The 26,164-nt window shown below is 33.5% G+C and overlaps 2 protein-coding genes across 2 annotated transcripts in view; one reads left to right on the plus strand and one right to left on the minus strand.

Annotated features, from left to right (window-relative positions):
• The window catches only part of LOC126888861 (uncharacterized), a 46,318-nt gene extending 43,348 nt beyond the window's left edge, over positions 1-2,970 (minus strand). The window contains exon 1 of the mRNA XM_050657286.1: positions 2,862-2,970. Within this exon, the coding sequence (XP_050513243.1) occupies positions 2,862-2,927 (66 nt within the window). The 5' untranslated portion in view covers positions 2,928-2,970. The remainder of the gene's footprint in view (positions 1-2,861) is intronic.
• LOC114333498 (probable G-protein coupled receptor B0563.6) overlaps positions 1-26,164 on the plus strand; it is a 258,384-nt gene that overhangs the window by 104,194 nt on the left and 128,026 nt on the right. The window lies entirely within an intron of this gene.

Here is a 26,164-nt window from a genome sequence, read left to right on the forward strand (position 1 = left end):
TTTTAAATGGGATTTACTTTTTCGCACATTTTCCCTGGGTTTCTTGGCACACTTTCTTATAATCAAATGTCCTTAACTTTCGCGTTGTCATGGTGATGACAATATGAGCAATGACTTACAACAAAATTTTTGACAGTTTTGTGGTTTGAAAGTAGTTATAGTTTATTTTTTAACCAGGAGGAGTAAACTAAAAAGACAGATTCACACCAAAGAATGTCACTAGAATAGTAACCAAATACATCTTCTTTTTTGGTTGATCTACTCGGCCCTCAACGGTAATCCATAAATAGTATATTAAATTATTAAGTCGCTAAAGAGTTCCAAAAACAACTGATTTTTATATAAAAGCAGACTAACAATCTAAAAATTAAAGGAATAACACAGAAAACTCAAAAACCGCCGATATAACTTAATCAACCTATGAAATGTCACTAGTGCCAAAATTTGATAAATGTCATTTGTGTCAAAATTTTATAACAGTGGAGTAAACTTGCCTGCGGTTGGATCAATTACAAACAAGCAATACAGCGCGGTAAATTTGAATCACTCCTCTTGGTTAAAAAACAAACCATAGGATTTTTAAATGTCAAAGTTCTAAAAATTGTAGAATACAAATGGATTCCAGTGACGAAGAGTTACAGTTTTTTTATTTGTTTATCGTAGATAAAATATTGTATGAAACTGTGCGTGAAGTACTTTTTGCGAACTTAGGCGATGTATGCCACTCCCTCCATTGTCGCTCGTGCTCTAAATATTGCGTGCGTTCGCACAAAGCATCACGAACTGTTTCATAAATAACTATTTTGACGATATAAAATGCTTAAAAGTCCAAAAATTATACTATAATAAAATAGTACTATTTATAATAACACGGTTTATACAGGACACAACATGTTTCGAAAGAATAAAATATGAATTTTTAGTAGGTATTTAGTAGGTATAGTATTAATTAAAATTCCAAAAATTACACTAGTATAAAAAAGTACTTTTCTCTATGGATGCTATACAATGTGCAACTTCTTTCACTACTGACATACATTCAAAATAAACAATTTCTCAGGGTGTGAGAAAAGTCGGCCATTGCAGTGAGAAATATTTTTTCTCACGGGTTCCTTACGTAGAATCGCAGTTTCGATGGTAACATGCAGAATACAAACACAAGTATTATTGTCAAATAAAATGTGTTAAATCAAAACTTACCAGGAATTGTCTTTCAAAACTGTTAACAATATTAACTGTTATTCAAATATAACTGGTAACTATAATTTTAAATAAATTAAAGTATATAAATATTAAGAATATTAAATACCTACATGTGTAGAATACAGAATTTGTGTAGAATTTTGTCATTTAATCTATATAAAAGCACCTAAATTATTTAATTTTGAAGTTTGAACTCTTGACAAAAACGCATCCATAGAAAAAGTACAGTGCACAACACGTGAGAAAACGTCATATTTTTCCCTCGCTTGATTTGCGGCACTCGCCTCGTACCTCGGCTCGTGTCAACAAACTTCTGCGCTCGTGAGGAATATGTCTTTTTTCTCTCTTGTTGTACAATATACTATTTATAATACCACGGTTGTTTAAAATGGTATATACAGTGCGCTGGAATAAGTGTTACCCCTCCCCCCGTATTAACTTATTTGTTTTTAGTACATAAGCAAAACGCTCGGACAGTTTGATTTTTAAAATAATCAAATATTCATAGTAAACTTAACGCGATCCCTCTTCAGGTTACAGGCATAACTTTGATTTTTTTAAATGGGAAAGTACATCTTTTGATACCTCATTTAAAATCTTTTGAAACACCGATTACAAACATGTATAGTACTTTACTCCTTTTTGAGAGTATAGGCGCAAAATTTCGGTCAAATTATTTTTAAACGCATTCATTTTTTCGCATTTCGCATTTCAAACGTATTCATTCGAATCATGAGAAAACTAAGAAGTATTTTTGAAAAATTTAAACGCAGACTGAAAGACTACATTATTATGGAGGGCTGAAAATTCCTTAGAATAAACAAAAAGTTTCTTTTGAATGATATATTTGAAATTAAAAATCCAGACTAAATTTTCTCTTTGTTTCACCACTGTGACTTATTAAAATAAACATTATAGAAGTTCTTAGGGACTTTCTACGCTTGGTAATACTGGAATTTTCATTCTGCGTTTAAATTTTTTAAAAATACTTATTAGTTTTCTCAGGATTCGAAAAAAATTAATGCGTTTAAAAATAAATCGACTGAAATTTTGCGCCTACGATCATTTATTAAAATTTTGACAATACGTAAAAAAATATAACATCAATAAACCACTGCCAATGTGCTTATATTTATTTATACAGGGAGTTAAACTTTCATATAAAATTGGTTATTACTTTGTAAATACCCTATATAACATACCTACCCTTTATATTTTTGTAAAGGAGAAGATAAGAATATTTCGAATATAAAATAAAATACAGGGTGTTCCATTTAAAAAAACATAACATTGATCTGCCACTATGTTATCGAACACCCTGTAACGTTGTAACTAATTTTGTAATGTGAAGCGAAGCTCAAAGTTGGCTACAATTTTTGTTATTTACTTTTATCGCTATCTATTACCATAAGGCATCTACAGAGCTTGACCCCACTAATTAATCACCCTGTATAGTAGCAGCAAAATATTGCATTGTTAGCTAGTTCTAAGCTGTTCTGAAAATTTCAGGTACCTAGGTAGGATAGAAATATTTTTAACATGGATTACAAAATTTGCGGAGACCTTGACAACAACCAAGCCAAGTATATAAAAACGTTTTAATAAATGACATTAGTGACGCGACGGTAGGCGATAAAATAATTTAATGTGTGACTTACCAGAATAGAGACAACCATAAACACCCTCATCTTATAGTTTATTAAATGAATTAACTTTAAATCCATATAGGTGTCTGATTATGGTTCACTATTCGTTCTTCTTTTATACCTAGAATATCATAGATATTAAAAAAGTTAATCACAATAAAAATGTAAATTTCGTCAATCTCAATAATATATTTTATGCTTTTCCTATTGTCATTTATTGGTTTTAATTAATTTAAAAGCGAAATATTAATTGGTGTTTACTGTTAATTCAAATAACTACTAAGTTTTATGTGCCAAATAAAAAAATAAGCTTTTTGCCCACGTAAAGGTTTAAGTGGGCAAAAGGTAATTAGATTTTCGATTAACTATTTCTGATTTTATAGAACCGGCATTAAATATTAGATCCAGTAAAAATTTCTGAAATTTACGAAAAACGTGTAATAAAAAATTAATCTCATTCCAGAGAACGGTAGTTCTCGCTGGTGAAGTGGCGCACCCCCCGCCTACCTCCGCTGACCGAATTAAAAAATGAGCTAAATCCCAGATTAAAAGATTAAAATTTAGGAAAGACCCGCCAATTCCATTTGAGACGCTCAGAGCAACAGTGGCCTAACCTAGAAATTGAGCATTTTTAGATTACGATATCAATAAAAGCAGCAACATTAAATTTTCCTATTAACAAGGGTCTATTACACAACCTAACTCTATATTTGGCTGAATGGCGCTACCTAATGTGTAGCGCCATCCGATAAGCACAATGAAAATACGAATACAAAGATTGCGTTTATCTCAAAACTTCGCGTTTGGGGTTAGGCCACTGTTGCCCTGAGTGCCTCAATTATGTCAACTCATATCTAGATGAAGTTAGAGATTAAGCGGAAATTCTGGCATTAATGGAAGAAAGATCATAATAATGTATAGGAGCATCTCAAGGTGACATTGAGGTACTTGTGTAGGGTTGAGTCGGCTAATGGTGCGCGTCGGGTAATTGTGGATATCAATGTTTCTAATCTCCTATTTATTAAAATTGCGCGAAATTGGGTGCCCTTATATACGCGCCTATCTTGTGTTGTCTTACCTCTTTGTAGAATGTTTTACTTTAATTGTGTCTATGTTATCCTTCTACCTTGTCAATTTGTTGTTGTTGATATTGACTCTATTTTTGCCTAAGTGTTCTTCTAGCTGCGGATCTCTCTATGTTGTATTGTATACGTTTTTCATCTGATGGGTCCGACAGAGAGTCATTTTTTTATTTGTTTCTTTTAGTGCTCTTTCGCATTAAGCTGCGAGGCATAAGTTATCATCATCATCATTTGGCTCTACAACTCTATGTGAGTCTTGGCCGCGTTTACTATTTCCCTCCATTGTTGTCGGTCCTGAGCAGCTATTTCCCATTGCTGTACTCCCATTTTGCGTAGATCGCTGGCTACTGCGTCCTTCCATCTCTTTCTTGGGCGACAAACTGACCTTTTTCCATCGGACCTTTCCCAGAATGTGGCGTTTAGAAATCTTTCGTCACTTGATCTTAGTACGTGACCCGCCCATCGTATTCTGTTTGCTTTAATGTAGCGTACTATGTTTTCATCTTCGTATACAATTTTAACTTTTGATTTTAATACAGATTTTATTTCTCTACAAGTATTCTCTCATGACTTTTGATGTAGAATAATTAGGGAAGCAGGAATTCAACAATTCAGAATTTTACATTGAGTTTCCTATGGCACTTTTTACGATTCACCACCCGGTATAAGATAAAATATGTACTATTTGTCTTATTATTTCATAATAACACAAATAATACACATATATACACAATAACACACATTCAATGATCGAAAATAATTTAAAAATATGGGAATGTAAACTCTTGTGCGTAAAGTCAAAAATATAAGTCTCCCCACCACCGTCGGACAAGACAACCGTAATAAAGTCTAATAACCGTGCTTTTTGATAGTATAAACGTCACTGTCAGTGTCGAATTACCGACGCAGTGTTGCCTCACTTTTAAAAGTTCGCAGAACTTTCGCAATCTTGGTCCACGTTTGTTGCTACCTGTTGATCGCTACTGTGTGCTCTTAATATCTTTTTATTATTTTAGATATTTCTTTAGCATTTACACAGTTGTGCCAAGGTTTACTCAAACTTATTTTTTGTACTTATACCGGGTGGACCAAAAGAACTGTTTTTCTTATGTTAAGTTTGACACACCCTGTAGGGAGGACGAGGTACAAATGTGAGTATACATCAAAATCATATTTTAGGCGGATATTTTGTGAACATTTTGTTTTTTGAAAATCCCATATATCCTTAGAAACAAAAAAATAGGAGGATGTGTAGTTTAACATGTGTTTTAACAGAAACAAAAGTTTGAGACACCCTGTGGGGAGGAAAAAATACAAAGGTGGGTACACATCGACATTATGTTGTAGGGGCATATTTTGTGAACAAATATTTCTTAAATTTCTCTGATATCTTTAATAAAAAAGAAACTAGACGGTTTTACTCTATAATATGTGTTTTAACTAACGACACTAAGATGAAATTATTTCCTATATCTAGAGCGAAAGGAACAGAGTGTTAAAAGAAAAAAATCGGTATAATGTATCTCTCACTAATTAAAGAGCCTCCATGTAGACACCAAATGCGTACTTATCCTCAAGGAAAATCCAACCCAAAACATCCCAGAGCCTCTATTAAACCATCTCGCCTCTCTTAATTTGCGCTGTGCATACCGTTTACCTGGTCGACAAACAACTCTGTGTCGATAGAAACTGTTTGCATTATGTGCCTTTCTGTTTTTATAGTTTTGTTAACTGTTATTTTTATTTGTTAATTTAGTTTCATTTCAGTTAAAACACATGCTATAGAATAAAACCACCTATTTTCTTTAGTTTTAAAACCCCTTTTGAGCTGCCCCCACTTGCAAAAATTAAAAAACAAATAGCGCTGATTTATGAGCTATTTATGAGCTTTCATATTCCGCAAATTAAAAATTTTGAGCTCGTTACACTGAGCAGGAATTTAATATTTTAGTGAGGGGGCTGCGTCGGCCCCCCAACTACTTAAAAATAGGGATACTGAATCGATTTTTGTAGCAGAATTACGAGCTATTTATGAGCTCTTAAAATGATATAGTTTCGATTTTTGAGCTCACCCTTCACCCCTAAACAAACCTTTAATTGATTTTACTTAAGAAAAACATGCTAAAAAAATTAAATATATCGTATCGCTAACATAATTACTATAGTTTATATATTCTAAAAATAAACTCCTAAATCATGCGCATTTCGATTATTGAGCTACAACCCCTTCGTAAGAAAACCATCCCGTCTTCCTGGCTTAAGAGAGAGATGTACTTAATAGTTATTTATGATATAAGTGTTAAAAGTACACGTTTAAGGCACGCATGTAAAAGTTTGCAGAATGAGCGAAGCGAGTTCTGCAATTCACATGAGTGCCTTAAAAAAATGTATTTTTTAACACGCATATCATACAATATTTTTTCTACAAACGTAATAATAGGACAATATCTACAAAATCTTTTACTTGAACTTGACTGACATTCCATTTTTATATTTTTTTGACATTACATCAAAATTGCCTATACGGTCAATACGAACTGCAGTGCCATAAAAATTTTAAAGCAATAGTACCTTATAGTAGCATTTTTAACGCTCGTATGGAGTGCTAAAAATTGCCTTTTTAACACGGTGGGTTGCATTTATAAAATCCATTTTTTTTTCAAAATAAATATATAATAAACATTAAACATTTGATTTAACACACGCAAAAAGTTAGTTTAATGGATTAACTGACAGATCACAGATCTTCGGTCCGGTCATTCCATGTCATCAATGTCATTCATAGTTTGTGGTTACACCGCATACCACTAGATGGCGCTATTTTGTTTGCTTCAGCAAAATCAATGGAAAATGTCAAGAGTTGTACGTATTATAGTCAATAGTATTTGTAGATAACGAAATTTGACTTTTTTTATTAGCAAAAGTTTCACTTGTCTTTTTAGTGGAATCACTGAAGGTTTTCACCTCCGATTTCGTTGAACCTCCATCGATTTTCATGAAAATTGGTGAATAGTTAGAGGATACCTCAAGCAACAAAGGTGACATGATGCAAACTTGCGCTTTTTCCTTAGGGGTGCATGCCAGCCCTTCTCGAGGGTGACAATTATTTTATCAAAAATAATACCATATATCGATATAAGGACAAATTCTAAGCAAAATTTGTTATATAAAGTTATTCATATAAATCAATGCTTTTTGAGTTATTGAGGATCAAAGATTTTATTTTTTCGTAAAAAAAATGCCTGCTTTAAAGCTGTTTTTCACGCACAACTCAAAAACTATAAGCTTTTACAAAAAAGTTATTATTAACAAAATTGAAGATAATAAAAAATTGAGTACACTGCTCCCCTAAGTAACTAAACTCATTTTAAGTAAAAGTGAGTTATGGGTAATTGAATGTAAATTTTTTTCGACGAGTACTCAAATCTAAGTATTCAAGCTTAAATAACGGGAAAACTATGCATTTTATAAATATACCTGTTAAGCACCTGTCAAAGCACTTCAGATTACCTATCAATTGAGCTTCAGAAGAAGTTAAAAGCATTAAAATTAAGCAAGTTATGATGAAAACAAGACAACCCTTTCGATTTTTTCAGGAAAAAGTGAAAAATAAAACATACCCATTTCCATAAAAATTAAAATTTATAGTAATCCTTACCACAATTTCTTTATGTGAGCATAAGTAATGATTTCAACAATTTTGACCGGTTTAGAATGAAAATTTTTGAAAAAAAAAAGTATAATTTAAAAAATCAGAATTTTTAAAATGATCGTAATTTTCATTTTCTTTTGATAATAACTCCAAAAATACTCAATATACGTAAAAAAGGATATATAACCAAATTTTAGTTTTTTCTATATCAAATATTTTACCTCGTTTTTTATTTCTGTGGGATAAAAAATAACCGAGATAGAAACGTTTAAAGCTTAAATTTTGCTGCGAGAACCATGTAACCGGGGCCATTTAACCTTTTATTTTTAAAAAAGTTAGAGGTTTAAAAGACTAAGTTCAACGTCGTTTAATTGACCTTGAAATTAGCTCTTAAATAGTTTTTGGTTGAACCTTATATCCTAACAATTAACGGAGTTATTAAAAAGAAACAAGAACATTTTTTGAAAAAAACTTTAAAAGATAAATTTTGAAAAATTTTTTAAGCATAAATTTTAATGCTATCAACTTGTTCGAGGACTCAGTTGATAGATATTTCTAAGTACTTTGATAAATGTTTAATAAGTTTATGTTATAAAATGCATTATTTTCCCGTTATTATTCTTGAATACTTAGATTTGGGTACACGCCGAAAAAAATATATATTCAATTACCTATAACTCACTTTCAGTTAAGACTTAAAGGTTTTTTTAGTAAGTGATTTATTTATTTTTTTATTAGCTTTAATTTTTGTAATAATAAATTTTTTGTAAAAACTTATAGTTTTTGAGTTATTTAAGAAAAATCGGTTAAAAACATGCATTTTTCTCACGAAAAATTAAAATTTTTGATCTTTAAAAACTCAAAAAGTTTTGATTTATTTTAATAACTTTATATAACAAATTTTGCTTGAAATTTGTCTTTTTTAAATTGCTTGAAAATCTTAATAAAATAATTTTCACCCCCGAGAAGGGGTGGCATCCACCTCCAGGGTAAAAGCACAAGGTGGCACCATGTCACCTTTATTTCTTGAGATATCCTCTAACCACTCACCAATTTTCCAGCAAATCGATAGAGGTTCAACGAAATCGGAGGTAATAGCTCATATCTACCTTCAGTGACTGCACTATTTGATTTCTGTATGAATAAAAATATCCAAGATAGAAACGTTTTAAAGCATTTATTTTACTGCGAGAACAATGTAACTGGACTAATGTTACATGTCTGACTTCGTCAAATACTTTTTCAAAATCAACGTAACAAACATTAATATCATTGCACCTTAAAGCAAATATGAAAAGCAAATAACGCCTCTCTGGTTCCTAGTCCGTTTCTAACCCAAACTGACTATCATCTACTCCTTGTTCGATTTTTTTTTATTTATACGACCATGTATTATTTTCAACAATAATTTGACATGACTTAGGTATTAATGATATTGTTCTGTATTCACCTATTACTTTATTAAACCTATTTTTAAGAAGGATATTAAAACTATGTCTGATATATTAAAATTAAATAGGTTGTCGCTAAAGTTTTCTTCGCAAGACAAATGCTGCACCTTCGTGAGACAACTTCCCTCTTTGTTTAATCATAGGATAAATAAATAGACCTTGTTCCTATATTTAGAATAATATGTCAGTGTGTTATTTCATTTAGTAGAAGAGTTCAATTGAATAAGTATCTTATAACTCGGTAAACAGTCCTGTCAATTAACAAAATGGGGAAATATGTATAAAATTTTCTTGTTCGTATATTTCTGTTTTCCTCCTTTATTTTTTCAGAGTGTAAAAACAAGCGTTTTAATCAAGAATTAATCACTTATTATATCAATAATATTATTTTTCTCGAAAATGCGGGTTGCTCAAAGGCGTATGGAAAGATCCATGCTGGGCGTAACCCTACGGGATAAAATAAGAAATGAAGATCTGAGACAAAGAACTGGTATCACAGATGTTATATAAGGTGTCCTGCCAATAGGGAAGTTGCATAAATTTTTAAATATTAAAATAATATTAAAAAACATAAGGTAACATGATCTTAAAACGCTTGCATTCGAAAAAAACAAATATTTTTAACCCGTACGCTAATTACGACGTTTTGAAAATGCTATAAAATTCAAATATCTTAGGAGGCTCTTGAACGTCCTTTTATTCGTCTGACGTCAGAGGCCACGGTCAACCGGGCTAGCTAGCAGTCGGAAACAACGCGATTAGGTATTACGGGTATATTACATTTAAATCGTATTTAAATAAAAATTACCAGCTATTGTTTGTATTCTTGCATAGTTCTAAAATCAGTTAATTTACTTTAAAGTGAAATTTATAAATCTTTAGAAATTACTAATGTGTTTATAACGTATAAGTACTACTACTCACGAGGGGTTTTCAAAAGAAAGCGATTAAGTAAAATAGTACATTTTAATCGCCTTTAATTGAAAATTACTAGTATTTCGATCGTATTTTCCTTGTATTTCGATCACAAAATCATTGAGTAGATATACAAAAAAATCAATTTAAAATTACTTTCCCGATATTACTCCTGACTGTAAATTTATGAGTGCACAAACAATTTTTGTTATATTATCTGTATGTGATATCAATTTGCTATCAATACAGGCATGGGGGGCTAAAACAAGCAAATTCTCTTAATCTACGTATAATTCGTTCAATGTGAATTCTTAAACTAGCTACTCTTTTTGTTTCAAATGCTTCACTTTTTGTAAGTTTTGTATTTGAAGATACACTTGGTGGTCTAATTAATTGGCAATCTCTGCTAACTAAAAAATGCTCTATGTGTTTAAAACCCCTGTCAGCAATTACCGCCACTTTCGGTGGAAGAACATTTAAAAAACCACTATGTTCAAGAATAACTGCATCCGACGTTCTTCCACCGGAAGCAGTAGAAATAAAATTAATAATCCCATCAGGAGTGCAAGCAATTAAATATTTTAGAGTATTGCACTTTTTGTATTCAGACCATGTTAAGGACTGTTTAACAGAATCTGATGGTTTTTCAATGTCAATTTCTAAGCAATCGATAATAAAAAATACTTTACTATAATGAGCTCGAAATGCTAAGGGTAAGTTTAATTTAATTTAACTGAACTCACTTGGGGATTAAAAATACAAGATCTTAAATATTTACTAAGTAATGGAACAGATTTTGCAAATATTCTCGGTGCATTGCTTTCGCTTATGCCGAAATCATCTCCAAGTGACATAAATGTTTGTCCTGTTCTTATCTTTTTAAGAGTTAAAAATAGATGCATTGTTTGAGTCGTACAATATTTTTCCATTAATTGAAACGTGTAAAATGCATATTCTGGTAGCCCCATATACAGTCTAGGTCTGTATTGTAACTTCATCACTGTACACTTCAAAGAAAAACTTTTAAATTGTTTTGCTTCCTCTCTTTCGTATCTTCACCACAAGATAAAGAATCACTTTCATTGTACCAACAGTCGTCACTACCACTATATTCACTATACTCTTCAAATACAGAACTTCCTGATTCACTTTTTGTATCTTCAAATATTTGCAAGTCTTTTATAGGTAAAGTTCCTGCATCCTTATTATGTATTTTCAATGGCGACAACACCACTGTAACACTCCTTTGAAATTTGCACTGAATACCTTTACTTCTTATTTTGATGTGAGTCTGTGTTGATGCATTATTCAGTTTTTGAGGTAAAGCTGATTGGTTTAATTCAGGTCTTGATTGTACTGGTGACGTGCTGGTGAAGGCGGAGCCAAACCCAACAGCGGCTAAGAAAAGAGGATGGTTTGTGGATACGACTGGAAGGGCCGCTGTACGAATCTACAATAGAAAGCTGCGAGTGTATGAAATTAAACCGAAGGAAGGATACGTGATCGTCCGGATGGAGAAGATGCAGCTGTTCTGCTGTTATGTTTCTCTGAACATAACAGTGGGTGAGTATGAGAGGAAGATGGACGAGATCATGCAGGAAGTGGGGAATACAGGATGAGAATGCGTAGTGCTCGGAGACTTTAATGCAAAAGCAGCGGAGTGGGGATCTCCTATCACCGACACTCGCGGCAGGATACTAACCGACTGGGTGGGTACTCTGGATCTAGTAGTACTGAACACAGGTCTGGCGCCTACGTTTGTTAGGAGAGGTACAGGTACGTACATCGACGTGACTATGGCGACACAAGGAATAGCGGCGACAGCAAGAGGCTGGAAAGTTTTACCAGACTACACCGGAACGGAGCATCAGTACATCGGATTCTCGATAGTCGGGGCGGGAACTACTAACGCAGTCCGCGCGCCTGGTACGTCGGGAGGCGGATGCGGCGATGGAAATGACTGGAAAGTATACGAGGAGCTGATCAAATGGAGAGTTAGCATGATGCAGGGTCAATCACCGACAGTCGAAAACCTGGAGAGGGTAATTAAAGAAGCGATGGAGGGAAGCAGGAGGGGTCGCCGAGATATAAACAAGATGCCCTACTGGTGGAACGCGGACATCGAGACACAAAGAAATGAATGTATAATCATGAGAAGAAGGCTAACGAGAGCAAGGGGCAGAGCAGGAGTCGATCCTGATGTCATCGAGGAGATCGAGGAGGAGTACCGCCTACGGAAGAGGGAACTCTACAGGAAAATTCGTGCAGAAAAGAGAAGACACTGGAGAGAACTGTGTGAAAAACTGGATGAGGACGTCTGGGGTCAAGGATACAGGATCGCCATGAAAAAGTTCCATGCGTACCCCTCGTATGAAATGCCTATGGATAAGAAGCTCGAGGTAACACGAGAGCTCTTTCCCGCGGGCAGGTGGCATGGTGTACGGAGAGACGAGGAAGCTGACCGGGCTGTACCCTTTACCATGGATGAACTTGTCGAGGCATTGGGCGCATTTAAGACGCGCAGGTCCCCGGTTTGGATCAGATATCACCTGAGGCGGTGAGGTGTCTAGGACGGGCGGAGCCCGCGTGGCTTCTGGAGCACATGAATGCACTGCTGGAAGCACAGACCTTTCCTGAGCCTTGGAGGACATCGAAGTTGGTACTGCTTCCCAAAGCTGAGGAAAAGTATCGACTCATCTGCCTTCTTCCGTGCGTCGGTAAGCTGTATGAAAGAATGCTGCGGGGACGTATCGATGGCATGATTGAGAGGTCGGGAGGCTTGTCCCTGAGGCAGTTTGGTTTCTGTAAAGGGAGAAGCACGATTGATGCAATCGTGAGTGTATTCGACGCATTGCGCAATAGAGGGGATGAACACCGTTGGGCGGCCCTGTTGTTGTTCGATGTTAGGAATGCATTCAATACGCTGCAGTGGAACGAGGTAATGAAGGCAATGGAGAAGAGAGAGTGTCCTGGATACCTGATGAACGTGGTAGCGGAATATCTGTGTGAAAGAAGAATTATGGTGGAGAAAGGCACGATCGTGGATGTGACGGCAGGTGTTCCCCAGGGATTTGTCTTGGGCCCGACGCTATGGAATCTAGCATATGACGGGATTCTGAACTGTGAATATGGAGAGGGTACGTCTCCCTTCGCATTTGCAGACGATCTCGCTGTGCTGGTAGTGGCGCGGGACGAGCCAGATCTTAAATACCGGGTACGGAAAGCAGGCGGCGTCGTGAAGAAATGGATGACACAGCATGGACTGAAACTCGCGGCAGAGAAGACCGAGGCCATCATTCTGAAGGGGAAAAGGAACAGGCAAAGTGTGGAGCTACAATGTGTAGGAGCGTGTCTAACACCCAAGAAACACGTAAAGTACCTAGGAGTGACGATGCACCAGAATGGAAAATGGGGGGAGCACGTGCAGGTGGTGACCCGGAAGGCTGCAAACAGTGCGGCTGCGTTGGGGAGGGTGATGCCCAACATTGGAGGACCCAAATCCGAAAGGAGGAGGGCCTTGCACGGTGTTGTTCAGTCGATCGTCCTCTATGCAGCCCCAGTCTGGAGTGAGGCGGTAGGGATACGGGCCTACAGGGGGCTCATTACACGAGTGGACAGAACAAGTCTGCTGCGAGTGGCATGCGCCTACAGGACTGTGTCTGCCGCAGCCTTGTGGGCCATCACTGGATGTGTTCCGCTGCATGTGTTGGTAGTAGAAAGAAAAGAACTGTATGAGAGAAGAGACCTTGAGCTTACTATGGCCGAGAGAAGACAGGAAAGAGAAAGGTCAATTGAAAGATGGCAGAAAGAATGGAACAACATGGAGCATGTGGCACAGTGGACAAAGATGCTGCTTCCTAACTTAAAGGATTGGATGGACTGTGGTCACAGGCGACTGGACTATTTCCTGACGCAGGTGCTCACAGGACACGGGTGTTTTAGAGCCTATCTCTCTAGGTTTGGAAAGGCTGACACTGACGAATGTCTATACTGCAGACACCCGGACACTGTTACACATACCATGCTAGAGTGCAACAGATGGATAGTAGAAAGAAATATAATGGAAAGAGAGACAGGTGTGAATTTTTTGACAGTGCGAGAAATGATTGAGAGAATGATTGAAAATAAAACTGGTTGGACTAGCATACACAACTATATCCGTGTAGTGATCAAGAAGAAAGAAGAGGAGGAAAAACAGCTGTACCAACGATAGGGGTGAAATATATGGCGAGTAGAAGGCAGAGGGAATAAGTTTTGACGAGAGGCGAATAAGTGAGGTATATTGTATGAGACAGACTGTGGGAAAAAAGCTCAAAAAAAACAAAACCCAATCTTGGGACCAAAAAAAGGGGGAACGGGGAAAATGAAGGGCCTCCTTGCTTACAGTCTGTGGATAAATGAAGGTAAATTGCTTCGGAAGCGATGTCGACCTTGCGGCGGCCATTCCGTTTTCTGAGCGCTGGATGACAGAGGAGGGTCTGGTTTAGCAGGTAGGCATTCGGCGTAGCCTCGGCGACGAGAGAGCGTTTTAAAGCACCTCGGGAACTATCGCTGGTACTACGAAGAATGAATCCTGCACTAAGGTCAGTCAGGTGGCGTTCTGGACTGAGGTGTCTTTTGAAGATTCCAGACCCCCCTCTTTAAAAACGAAAAAAAAAAAAGGTCCTGATTGTACTAAGTTTGTGAAACTAGGATCACATTGTCTCTTATCATTAAAGCTCGGATTATAGGCAAAATGCCTTTTTTTGCCTATTATAATTGTTTTTTGCACTTTTTGCCTTTTTTCGTAAATTCCGCCTATTTGTGCCTTTTTTAAAATTTCATGGTACTATCCATGATATAATTCTATTAATAAACCATTCTATAATAAAATTTTGGGTCAATAATAAAATATCAATGGTTTGTTTATATAACAGATTTGTAGGATTATTTCATTCATAGGAGATTCTGACCAATAGAAAGCTACAGAAATCTGAATTAAATCGATAATTTTTGATAATCTCCTGTCGTTAAGTATATTACGTCAGATGCCTTTCGTTGCTACGAAAAAATACATTCAGTGACATTAATGACAATTAATGTTTTAAAAATTATAAAAGTGATGACTTTCAATCGTCAAATATTTATAAAAACTGTGTGTTTAATGGTACTTACATAAATAAATTACAATAAAATTTTGGTTTTGAACAGTTTTATTCATGAAATAATCGCAACAAATTGCACTCGACCTCTGAAATTAATATAGAATTTTTGCTCTCGTGACACCTCGACATAATTTCACTCGCCTTCGGCTCGTGAAATTAAAACTGTCAAAGTGTCACTCAGGAAAAATTCAATAATTTCAGAGCTCTTGTGCAATTACTACTGAAAATGTACCTGATCGAGACTTGAGGGTTAACTATTGTTTCTAGGGATCGAGACGTCTTTCATCTTTAAAAAATCCATAATATCTTCTAAGTTATTGATTATCTCCACGTCCGACCACCCAGACTTTCCACCCACCCTCCTTTTCATTCCTTTATTTTCATAAAATTTGATGTCAGGTCTCTGGGTTTTTCAGTCTCATCAAGCTGCTTTTAGTCTCATTTTCAGTCACACATAATAACAAAATTTCTTTAGCAATATTACATACTACATCTTTCTCCATTTTTGTTGGGTTCACTTACATTTAACAAATTCGGTCAAATCATCAGTCATCAAAACAATCAATCTCTAATTAATATCTTAGGATTGTACCATTTATGTACACATTAAACAAGATCTCGTTGTAATAGACGTTTTAACGTAAAAGGCCTTAATAATAATTTTTCTAAAGTTATTGATTTCACATTACTATCATAGTAACTATAAGTAATGCTGGCTGCATAACTACCTGTAACCTAAATATCATGTCTTCCCAGTTGACTGTTTTTTAAATCTTTGGATATTTTACATTTTTTTACATTTACGGTCTAATAATTGTAACGCCAACATATGGATATTTAATACTGTTTCAATTTAAAATATCAACAAAAACTTTAAATTCTTTGGCTGAAGTAAAATTACTACAATTTCTAACGTTACATTGACAGTTTGTCTTTGACATCTTTCTACGTTTCTTTTATATTCAGTTGCCTTTCAACTCCAATGAGAGGTTTTAATCCTCCTTGCACTTCAACCAAGTGGGAAGAGTCCTGTGTTGCCCTGGGTAATATCCAGGAATATTTGCAACATGATAAAATTTTATTAACAATATATACAATCCATTCAAATGTTACACTTTTTGGGCAATAAGTTGCATTTGTTAGAGGAGCCAATTTTATTTTTTTAATGTGTAGGGGGAATCAGTAGAAGCTTAAGTTCAGGTTTTTGGGGTCGCCACCCTTGTCCCCCGGCCGCCATCTTGGAAAAGAGGTGCAAAGCGGTTTCGAGCTATATCTCGTAAACTACCAACCCTACTGAAAATCTAATAAACATAAACTGTAGCAAATGAAATTTTCGAAAATTTTGTTTGTATTACTTTTTATCGTCAAGTGACCAACAAAAAAGGTATAAACAAAAATAAGTAAAAAATTTTTTGCCAGCCTGGATCATCGAAAAAAATGAAAAAATAATAACTATGATAGATCTCTTTCAACATATAATAATAAATAATATTATTTTGTCTAGAAATTGGCCGTGGATTAGGCCTATTGGGGATACCACACAAAAAACGCGTCTCCAGACTCTACCTCATAGGCGGCCGGGAAAAGGGTCAAAAATAACTGAATAATAGCATAGGAATGTTAAAGTCATAATAAATAAATATACAGTGATGAGCATGCTAATAACCGGCAAAATAGCGCATAAGATGGAAAACATATTAAATTGTGAGATAAGAAGAAGTAAAACTAGTAGAGTTGTTAAATTTAGCGATAGTAACTTACAGATTGACATTATATTGATTGTTTCTCACCTTTAGACCTATCAGAGGAGTATTTCAACTAAAACTGTCACTGTGACAGTGGCATTTCTCAAATTCGTTCGATACGTCTAAAGGTGGGAAACAATCAATATAATGTCAAACTATAAGTTACTATCGCTAAATTTAACACCTCCACTAAGTTCATCACTTTTTGTCTCACAACTTAATATGTTTTCCATCTTTTGCGTTATTTTGCCGGTTATTAGTGCGCTCATCACTGTATAGATAGAAAAGTAAGCCCAATGTTTTGTTTTTATTGTATTCCTATGAGAATTCGAGAATCTCATCATGTTTGGAGCGCTGTAAAACCTGGATAAATAAATAAAATTAAACAACTTTATAGTGGAAATTGTTCGGTGAAAAATCCCCTATAAAATCACTATGATGTTATTTTATTGTAAAATGAAGGGAAAAAAATGTATAACCTCCAAAAGAAAACTTTTTTTCTTCAAAATTTTCTCTTATTTTTGTTTATAACTTTTTTGTTGGTCACTTGACGATAAAAAGTAATAGATATAAAATTGTAGAAAGTTTAATTTGCTATATTTTATGTGCAATTAAATTTTCTGCATGGTTGCTAGTTTTGGAGATACATCGCGAAAGTCCTTTGAAAGTCCTAATTAGGTTATACTTGTTTTAGGGCTTTTTTAACACTGATGATAGATTTTTAATCCGAAAATTCGGTGATGTGATTTAACCTCTTATTTACTGAACAGCCGTAGCTCAGCGGCATGATACTGGCCTCATACGCCAGATCACACGGGTTCGAGCCCCGCCAACGACAATCCATTTTCTTTTCTAAAAATGATACTAGCCGTTTCACCGTGCCTCGGGGAAGCCGTCGGTTCCCCTGGCTAGTATATACGTCGACACTAGTTACTTGAAACAGCTTTAAATATGTAATTGGCGCCGGAACAATCCGAAAGGACCTCCCCTGCAAAAATGCCATACTATTATTATTATTATTATTACTCCTTTATTAGGGACTTTTAAATATACATTTTACAAAGGATCTAGTATTTTTGTGATTTATGCTATACATCCAACTACAGGAATTCTATTCTCCTCGTGGATTTTTGTATAAAAATTTCTTCTTCGTGTATTTCTGTTTTCCCCCTTTATTTTTTTAGAGGGTAAAAACGAGCCTTTTAATCAAGAATTAATCACTTGGGAATTTTCGCGTTGCTAAACAAAATATTTTTTAATTTTGTTGATTCTTCCTGTTATGTTCTTCCTGTTACAGCAGCTAGAAAACTTTTTAAATATTTCTTGTTGTTTTTATCGTCAAATATTTTTTTAACTCCTTTTTTATGGTGGTCAATATTGACCAATGAAAGTTACACAGAAATAAAAAAGGCATGAAATAAACATAGGATTCTTTCTTATTGTCAAATTTTGAGAAAGAATGTCCAAATGTTAGAAGTGTCAGGCTGGTTGCGATTACAAAAACCCATGCGTTTTTATGTGGACATAATATATTTCCATAATTTCGGAGTTTCTCGCTGAATTTGTTGATTTGACACATAACTCTACTTTGGAATCCGTAAACGGTAAATTATATGTTTGTAGCCCAAGAAAATTCCCAGAAAAAGAAAGAAATAGAAAGTGATAGATGTGGTATGGTGTGATATACAAAATAAACATAATAAATTAAACAGCTAAACTAGCCCAGTAAATGAACGGGAAATTCGGCGATACCGTGTAATTTTCAGGGGCAACTCCGAATTGCATGAAAATTTGGATTTAGGTTCTACTTACCCTCCACTTCAAAGTTGAAATTGTGCTGTTGGTTGCTTTTACTTGGGGGGTGACAGTAACCCCTTCTCGGGGGTGAAGAAACATACGTTCAAGATAAGACAGGAAATGGATAAATTGACTGATTTTAAGCAACTTTTGTTCTATAGAGTTTTTTACATAAGTCGATACTTTTCGAGTTATTTGCCATTAAAAATGTTGATTTATTGACAAAAAAACTACGTTTTCAGACGGTTTTTCGCAAATAACTCAAAAAGTAAATATTTTATCGAAAAACTATCCTTAGCAAAAGTGTAGCTTTTGAAACCCAAAAAAAATGGTGTATCAGTAAAGTCTCTCAATCAAACAAAAACAAATTTGTAGCTCATGAAAAATATGTTCTTATTCGTCTAATTCCAAATCGAATACTTCAAGGTGAAATCACCGAAAAATTAAGCACTTTTCGGGAAAAACCCATTTAAACTTTTTTAAAGTGTTTACAAAAAGCTTTGTTTTAGTTGTTAACAAAAGTTTTAGCATTAAAAATAAGCGAGTTACGCTCAAAATAAAGATGGCCCTCTTTTTTTGTAAAAAATCATGAAAATCTCGCCGTGTTTAGCTCCCCAAATGAAATTAATCGCTACCGCTTTACAAAAAATTTACTTACCTATCTATTTTTTATATGATCTGTCAGTCTCACCGGTTTAAAGTGTTTATTTTTGAAAGGGTTATAATTGAGAACGCTTGAATGGGTCACAAATCACGACTGTATGCACATTTTGAACAGCCATATCTTAACCAATTTTTGTCTTACGGAGAAACAAAATGAAACTAGCATATTTATAGCGAAACCTACATTTTTTTACTCTTTAAGATTATTCTTATCACTAATACTTTTTAAGTTATTTTGAAAAAATCAAATTTTTCAAAAATTTCTAGAAAATTTTTTTTTAATATAAAACCAAATGTTTTAAAAAATAAGCACTTCAAACCAATCAAACTTTCAGATCATATAAACAATACACATACAGTTAAAACAGATGGTAAAGCCAAACGATTAATTTCATTTAGGGTGCTAAATAGAGGGAGGTTTTCACGATTTTTTTACCAAAAAAAGGGGCCAAATTTTTTTCAGTGTAATACCGTTTATTTTCTATGCTGTAAACTTTTATAAAATATAAATAATAATCTTTTTTTCGATACTTAAAAATGGTAATAAGGTTTTCCCGAAAAGCGCTTCTTTCTTCGGTGATTTCGCGTTGAATTATTCGATTTTGAATTATACAAATAAGAACGTATTTTTCATGAGCTACAGTTTTGCTTATACTCAATTTGTAGACTTTACTAATACACCATTTTTTTTGGTTATTTTATAAGCTACACTTTTGCTAAAAATATTTTTTTCGATAAAATAAACTTATTTGTGAAAAGCGGTCTGAAAACTTAGTTTTTTTGTCCAAAAATCAGCATTTTAAATCCCGAATAACTCGAAAAGTATTGAATTACGTAAAAAACTTTATAGAACAAAAGGTGCTTGCAATAAGTCAATTTATCCATTTCCTTATTTTAAACACGCGTTTTTTACCCCCCGAGAAGGGGTAAATGGCACCCCCCACGTAAAAGCAACCAACGGCACAAATTCAACTTTGAAGTGGAGGGTAAGTAGAACCTAAATCCAAATTTTCATGCAATTCGGAGTTGCCCCTGGAAATTACACTCCAAAACGGTCATTTATTGGGCTAAACGTTCCAGTATTGGTTAAAGGATGGTTAAAAGGTTTTTTAAGTTCCAGTAAAATTTGATGTCTATATCAAAAAAAATTATATAAGAAAGTTGTAGATAATATAAAAATCTCCAATGTTTGTTATATAACATTTTTAACGTAACCTCAAAGTTATCGTGGATAATGAAGAAAATCATCTTTTTTTTTTGTGTTTTTGTTTTTATTTTTTATTCGTGTACAATCATTTAATTTTGATCGAGACTTAGGGAAAATTTATTGTATTATGTTATTAATTATAGTATTTTTACTACAAAAGCAAGATTACTAGTTCAAAATTTTTGATATGTGAGCACTGTCAAATCATTAGAATGTGACTTTTCTTACTATAAAAATAATATCTATACGCTCTGAGCTTCGCTGGTGTTCCTAGCGGATTACTATTCAACTTTCACCGGTAATTTTTAAATTTATTATTTAATTGTTATCGCTTAATATTTACAACGCTAAAAAGTAATCAAATTGTAATAGATTTTTTTAAGATTTTGCTAATCATTTTGACGTTCTATTGATGAAATATTAATTTCTTACTTCGAATACTTTCACAATTATGGTGTAGATGGCGCTAAGATTAATAGATTAATTTATAATTACATATTACGGAACATTAAAAAAACGTAAATTCGGTATTTAAAACGTAAGTATATTTAAGGTAAAAATATATACCACAGCTTTGACCAACTAATATTTTTTATAATAAATGTTTTTAATTTTAATTTTAAATTAATCACTTTGACATTTATGTCAAATTTCCGGTAAACGTTTACAAACTTGTCACTACTGGCGCTCGCGAATTTATAAATATCCCCTCTACGTACGAGCTCACAGCGTATAATTCTTTATTCTAATTAATGATGTCAATCGGATTTCATCAATTGCCGAAATATATTAATCATATGCCACAATATTTGTTAATGTTAACGAAAATAATGATATTCCATATCATCAACTCTAGATTGAAATTTGTGTAGCACAGCTAAAATACGACACCAACACGGAACTACCCGATCTTGTATAAGTGTCCGCATGGTATTTAAAAAAAAAAACCCCTAATAGCAATAATCACATTGAGAATTTTAGAATTATATAAATTAAATAACCAAAAACATTTATTATTATCAATAATGTAAATTTTCTAAAAAAATTATTTAAGTTTAATATTCCAAAAAATAATAATTTTAGTTAAATATTTTTGACATTCGTACACTAACACATTCAAACGCAAATGACAGTTCAGTGTTGCTGGTTGCGGTCATGGTATGAGCTGTCAAATAATCTCTTTTAATAGGGAGTTTTTGTGCACACAAATACGTAAATGTAACGCGTCTTTTTGACATATACGCTTGCGCATTAATGGTTCAACTCCCGTATCGCGATACGTATTACATAAAAACGCTCTGATACGTACGTGAGAACGCATCCCTATCGAGACGAAAGTCACCGAATGCACACGAGGATCTTGCCCGATTACCTACCAAATGAACATATTTCATCAGCGTACTATACCCGTTTATAAACATTTTAAGGTTATATTGGTTATTGGTTTAGTCTATTTGAGTAAAATTATTCTGTGTTTGTAATTGGAAATTGGAACTTCATAATAGATTTAAAATTTTATTGTTTGTAAATTGTCTATTAATAAAGCAAAACAAACAAATCTTGCATTAATTTAAGAAATACAGTGATCAACACAATTAATAACTAGATAAACAATTGACCTAGTTTCAGTAAAATTTTCAAATAAATATTACCAAACTATTTACATTATACTGGAATTCTGATGTAGGTACAACAATTTACAACTAAAAAGTAGGTATAAACAAAAATAAAAAAATTTTAACCTAAGGAAAAACAATATTTTCATATTTAAATAGAAGCAATTAAAACCATACAATTTCATCATTCATTTATCTTTTTTTACATTTGTATATTAATTGTATATTGTGTGAACATTGTTTTATTTTTTTAATGTCAACGGAATTTAAAAACGACTTTACGATTTGCTTTACGTTACGTTAAGGCAGTTATAAAAACTACCTATTTTAACATTCATCCTCTACGACACGTTAGTTGCTTTACGTATACGGAGATGCGTTACGTTACGTAGCAACAAAAACTCCCTATAGGGCTTTTCATCGATTGTCAAGTCCGTGTATAATAATATTATACACAGATTATACAACATATGACAGAAGCTCGAAACAAATGACTGTGAATGAAAAGCCCTATTGATTATACCTACTTGATAATATTATTGTTGCTAATTAACATATTTCGGCAAGTAATGAAAACCAATTGACATCATTAATTACAATAAATAATTATAGATATTATTTTTATAGTAAACAAAAAAAGAAAAATATCTCTGAAAAGTAATGATATAAACATGGCCATGATGAAAAGTCACATTCTATTGTTTTGACAGTGCTCATACGTCAGAAATTTTGACCTACGTAATCTTGCTTGTGTAGTAAAAATACTATACCAAAAGTTTTTTTGGAAAGAAGGCATTTAAAATTTAACAATAAAACACTGAACAATTGTAGATACACTGTAGATACTACAGCTGTTTCGGCAGAGTGCCTTTCTTAATAAGTGATGTATTTTACTATATGTCTGCACTTTAAGCTGTTTGTCTCGAGTCGGTCATTCAGAATTATATCTGTCTTTTTTAATTTATTGACACAGATTCGCATAAAGATTAGCTTAATGTTTGTATTTTGAGTATGAAAAATTCGAAACTGTTCATTAAAAGAATAATTATGATCTAGAATCTAGAAGGTGAAGTGCTTACGTAGAATCTGTTTTTATATTATTGAAAGCATTTTTGTGTTCTGCTGTGCGTTTGTAAAACGGATCTGCCCGTTTGACCAATGTATGTTTTTGGACAGTCTCCACATGTCAGCTGGAATACACCACTCTATAATTGCTTTTTCTCTTGCTTCTTATTGTTTTTAATGTATTTGCCTAAGTTGATGGTAGTTCTGAAAGCTGGTGTTTTTTCTTTCTTTTTTATTTGTGGAATTTTAGAGGTATTCGTTTTTTTTAAACACATCATTTTTTAAAAACATTATATGGATTAAAAGAAAATACAGAAAAATATAAAAAAAACGGCAAATCTTACCTTTTTTATTTGAATTATGGCTATTTTGGTTTTGATAATTTGTTCGATTGTAGGGGAAAAATTAGTAAACATACAGATTTTCATTATTTAACAAGGTACTTAAATTTAAACTATGTAATTTTAATAGCTACTGTTAACTTTGTTGTGTTCGTATTTCGATATTATATTTTTCTTGACATAATATGTTTAAATAATTTTATTTCATAAATTGTAGTAGTAAGATAAATTTAAACAAAAAAATGTAAACACTTGGTTTCTCTCAGTTGCTTTGCCTTTCTTTTATGAATCTTGCTTCTTACGGAGGATTCTGAGAATGTACATAATATGTATATTAGTGACACAGTGACATAGTGCTGTAACTAAAGCTTCTCACCTCCGATTTCGTTGAACCTTCATCGATTTTCATGAAAATTTGTGAGTAGTTAGAGGATATATTAAGGAACAAAGGTGACATGATGCTAACTTTTACCCTGGTGGTGGATGCCACCCCTTTCCGGGGGTGAAAATTATTTTATTAAAAATAATACCACTAATCGATAGAGGGACAAATTATAAGCAACATTTATTTTATAAAGTTATTAATATAAACCAATATTTTTTGAGTTATTAAAGATCAAAGATATTATTTTTTCATAAAAAAATGCTTATTTTAAAGTTGTTTTTTATAAAAAAGTTATTATTACCAAAATTAAAGATAATAAAAAATTTAATTAACTTCTCATTTGAAGAACTAAATTAATGTTAATTCAAAGTGAGTTATGGGTAATTGAATGTATTTTTTTTTCGACGAGTGCTCAAATCTAAGTAGTCAATCTTAAATGACGGGAAAATTATGCATTTTATAAAATATGCCTGCTTAATACTTGTCAAAGTACTTCGGAGTAACTATCAAATGAGCTCCAGGAGAAGTTATTAGCATTAAAATGACGCCATATTGAAGTTTTTTACACTATTTATGAGTTTCTCATTCTCAGATGTGTTTAAAATACTTAACTTTTTGGCTATAGACGAAAAAAGCGAAAATTTAGCGTTTTTCGATCTTCATTTGTTTATAAATATGTATATCATCAAAATCGGCTGCAGGAAACATATAGGTTATTAATATAGATGTCCATACTACTCAAAAAATTTGGTTTTGGCCTGGAGGTTGTTGTGTCACCAACAGGATATTTTTTTTCCTTATTTCTCTGAACTATCTGTCATAAAGACTCCTGCGGACAGATTACAGAGTCTCTGCTGTAACAGAATTGGAGACTTCTCTTATTCGAGTTATTAATTCATCCAAGTTTTGAGCTCTAGGCTCAGGATGATCATAGATGGTGTTTTTTAAATATCCCCAAAAAAAGTCCAAGGGTGTAAGATCTGGAGATCGTGCAGGCCCCTTAATATCACCTGTTCCACTGATAACTCGATTCGGGAAAGTATTGTTTAAATACTCCCGAATTATTCGTGCGTTGTGAACTGAACATCCATCTTGATGAAACATTCTCCAGATTTATATCAGGAAAATTGATAATAGGAGGAAGAACATGATTCTACAACAAATCGAGGTATTTTCTGCTGTTCAAGTTGCCCTCAATAAAAAATGGACCTATTATGTGACCTATTATGTGGTCTCCTAAAATACCAGTCCAGACGTTAACTTTTTGGGGACGGAGTTCGGCAAACAACACTTCTATGCCTGGTTTTCGCGAGCCCAATACCTCGTAAATGGAAGGGATCATGTTCCTCTACTAACAAAACAGAAGGTTCATCAGTGAAAAATATGTTTTTAATAAAATTTGGATCATCATTAGCCTTCGTCATTAGATCTTCACAAAACTCCATTCTTCGAAAGTCATCGTCTGGATAAATCTGCTGCGCTTTTACATATTCAAAAGTCTTGTAACCGTGCTTTTTCCATACTTTACTTACAGTAGCATTGCTAACATCCAACTCTTGAGCAACGCTTCTGCTTGAATGTGTTGAATCTACGTCGATTGTGCACAAATTTGTGTATCCCGGTATTCTCTTTCCTCAACTTTTTCTGGTGACATTCCTTGAGGATGGCAATTTCTGCATTGTTTGAGGCAATCACAATTTTCAAAATTTTTAACAATATTATAAATTGTTTGTACGCACGGAATTGGTCTCCCCTCACAAATCACAGAAAATATATCTACACACTGTTTTCCGGAATTACCACTGTAAAACCATTTTCTTGTTTTAGCCTTTTCTGCTGGAGTATAAACTGACATGGTAACAAACAGAACAAAGCAGATCAAACAAAAACAGAAATTAAAAGCATACACTGTATCGTCCTAAACAACCACGTAGAATTTGTATAAATGAAAGAATTGCCGCAAAATGAATTGGCACAAAATGAATTGGTGCGAAATGGGGTGCAATGAGTTAAATTTCAAGAAGATATCGTTGTTTAATGATATTTTAACTGTTAAAGATGTAACTGGAAAAATGTATCTACTCGTTCGGATAATAGCAGTATGTTATTAAAATTACTTTGTTAACTTTTCTCTTTCCTCGATTATCAGTCTCTTTACTGCATAGTAATATAAATTGTTGCAATCACTGAGTAGCCACCTCAATTTTGAAGATGAAATTATGACTATGCTACACTCTTCTTGTTTATAGTAC

Source organism: Diabrotica virgifera, chromosome 7, assembly GCF_917563875.1.
Source record: "Diabrotica virgifera virgifera chromosome 7, PGI_DIABVI_V3a".
Lineage (NCBI taxonomy): Eukaryota > Metazoa > Arthropoda > Insecta > Coleoptera > Chrysomelidae > Diabrotica > Diabrotica virgifera.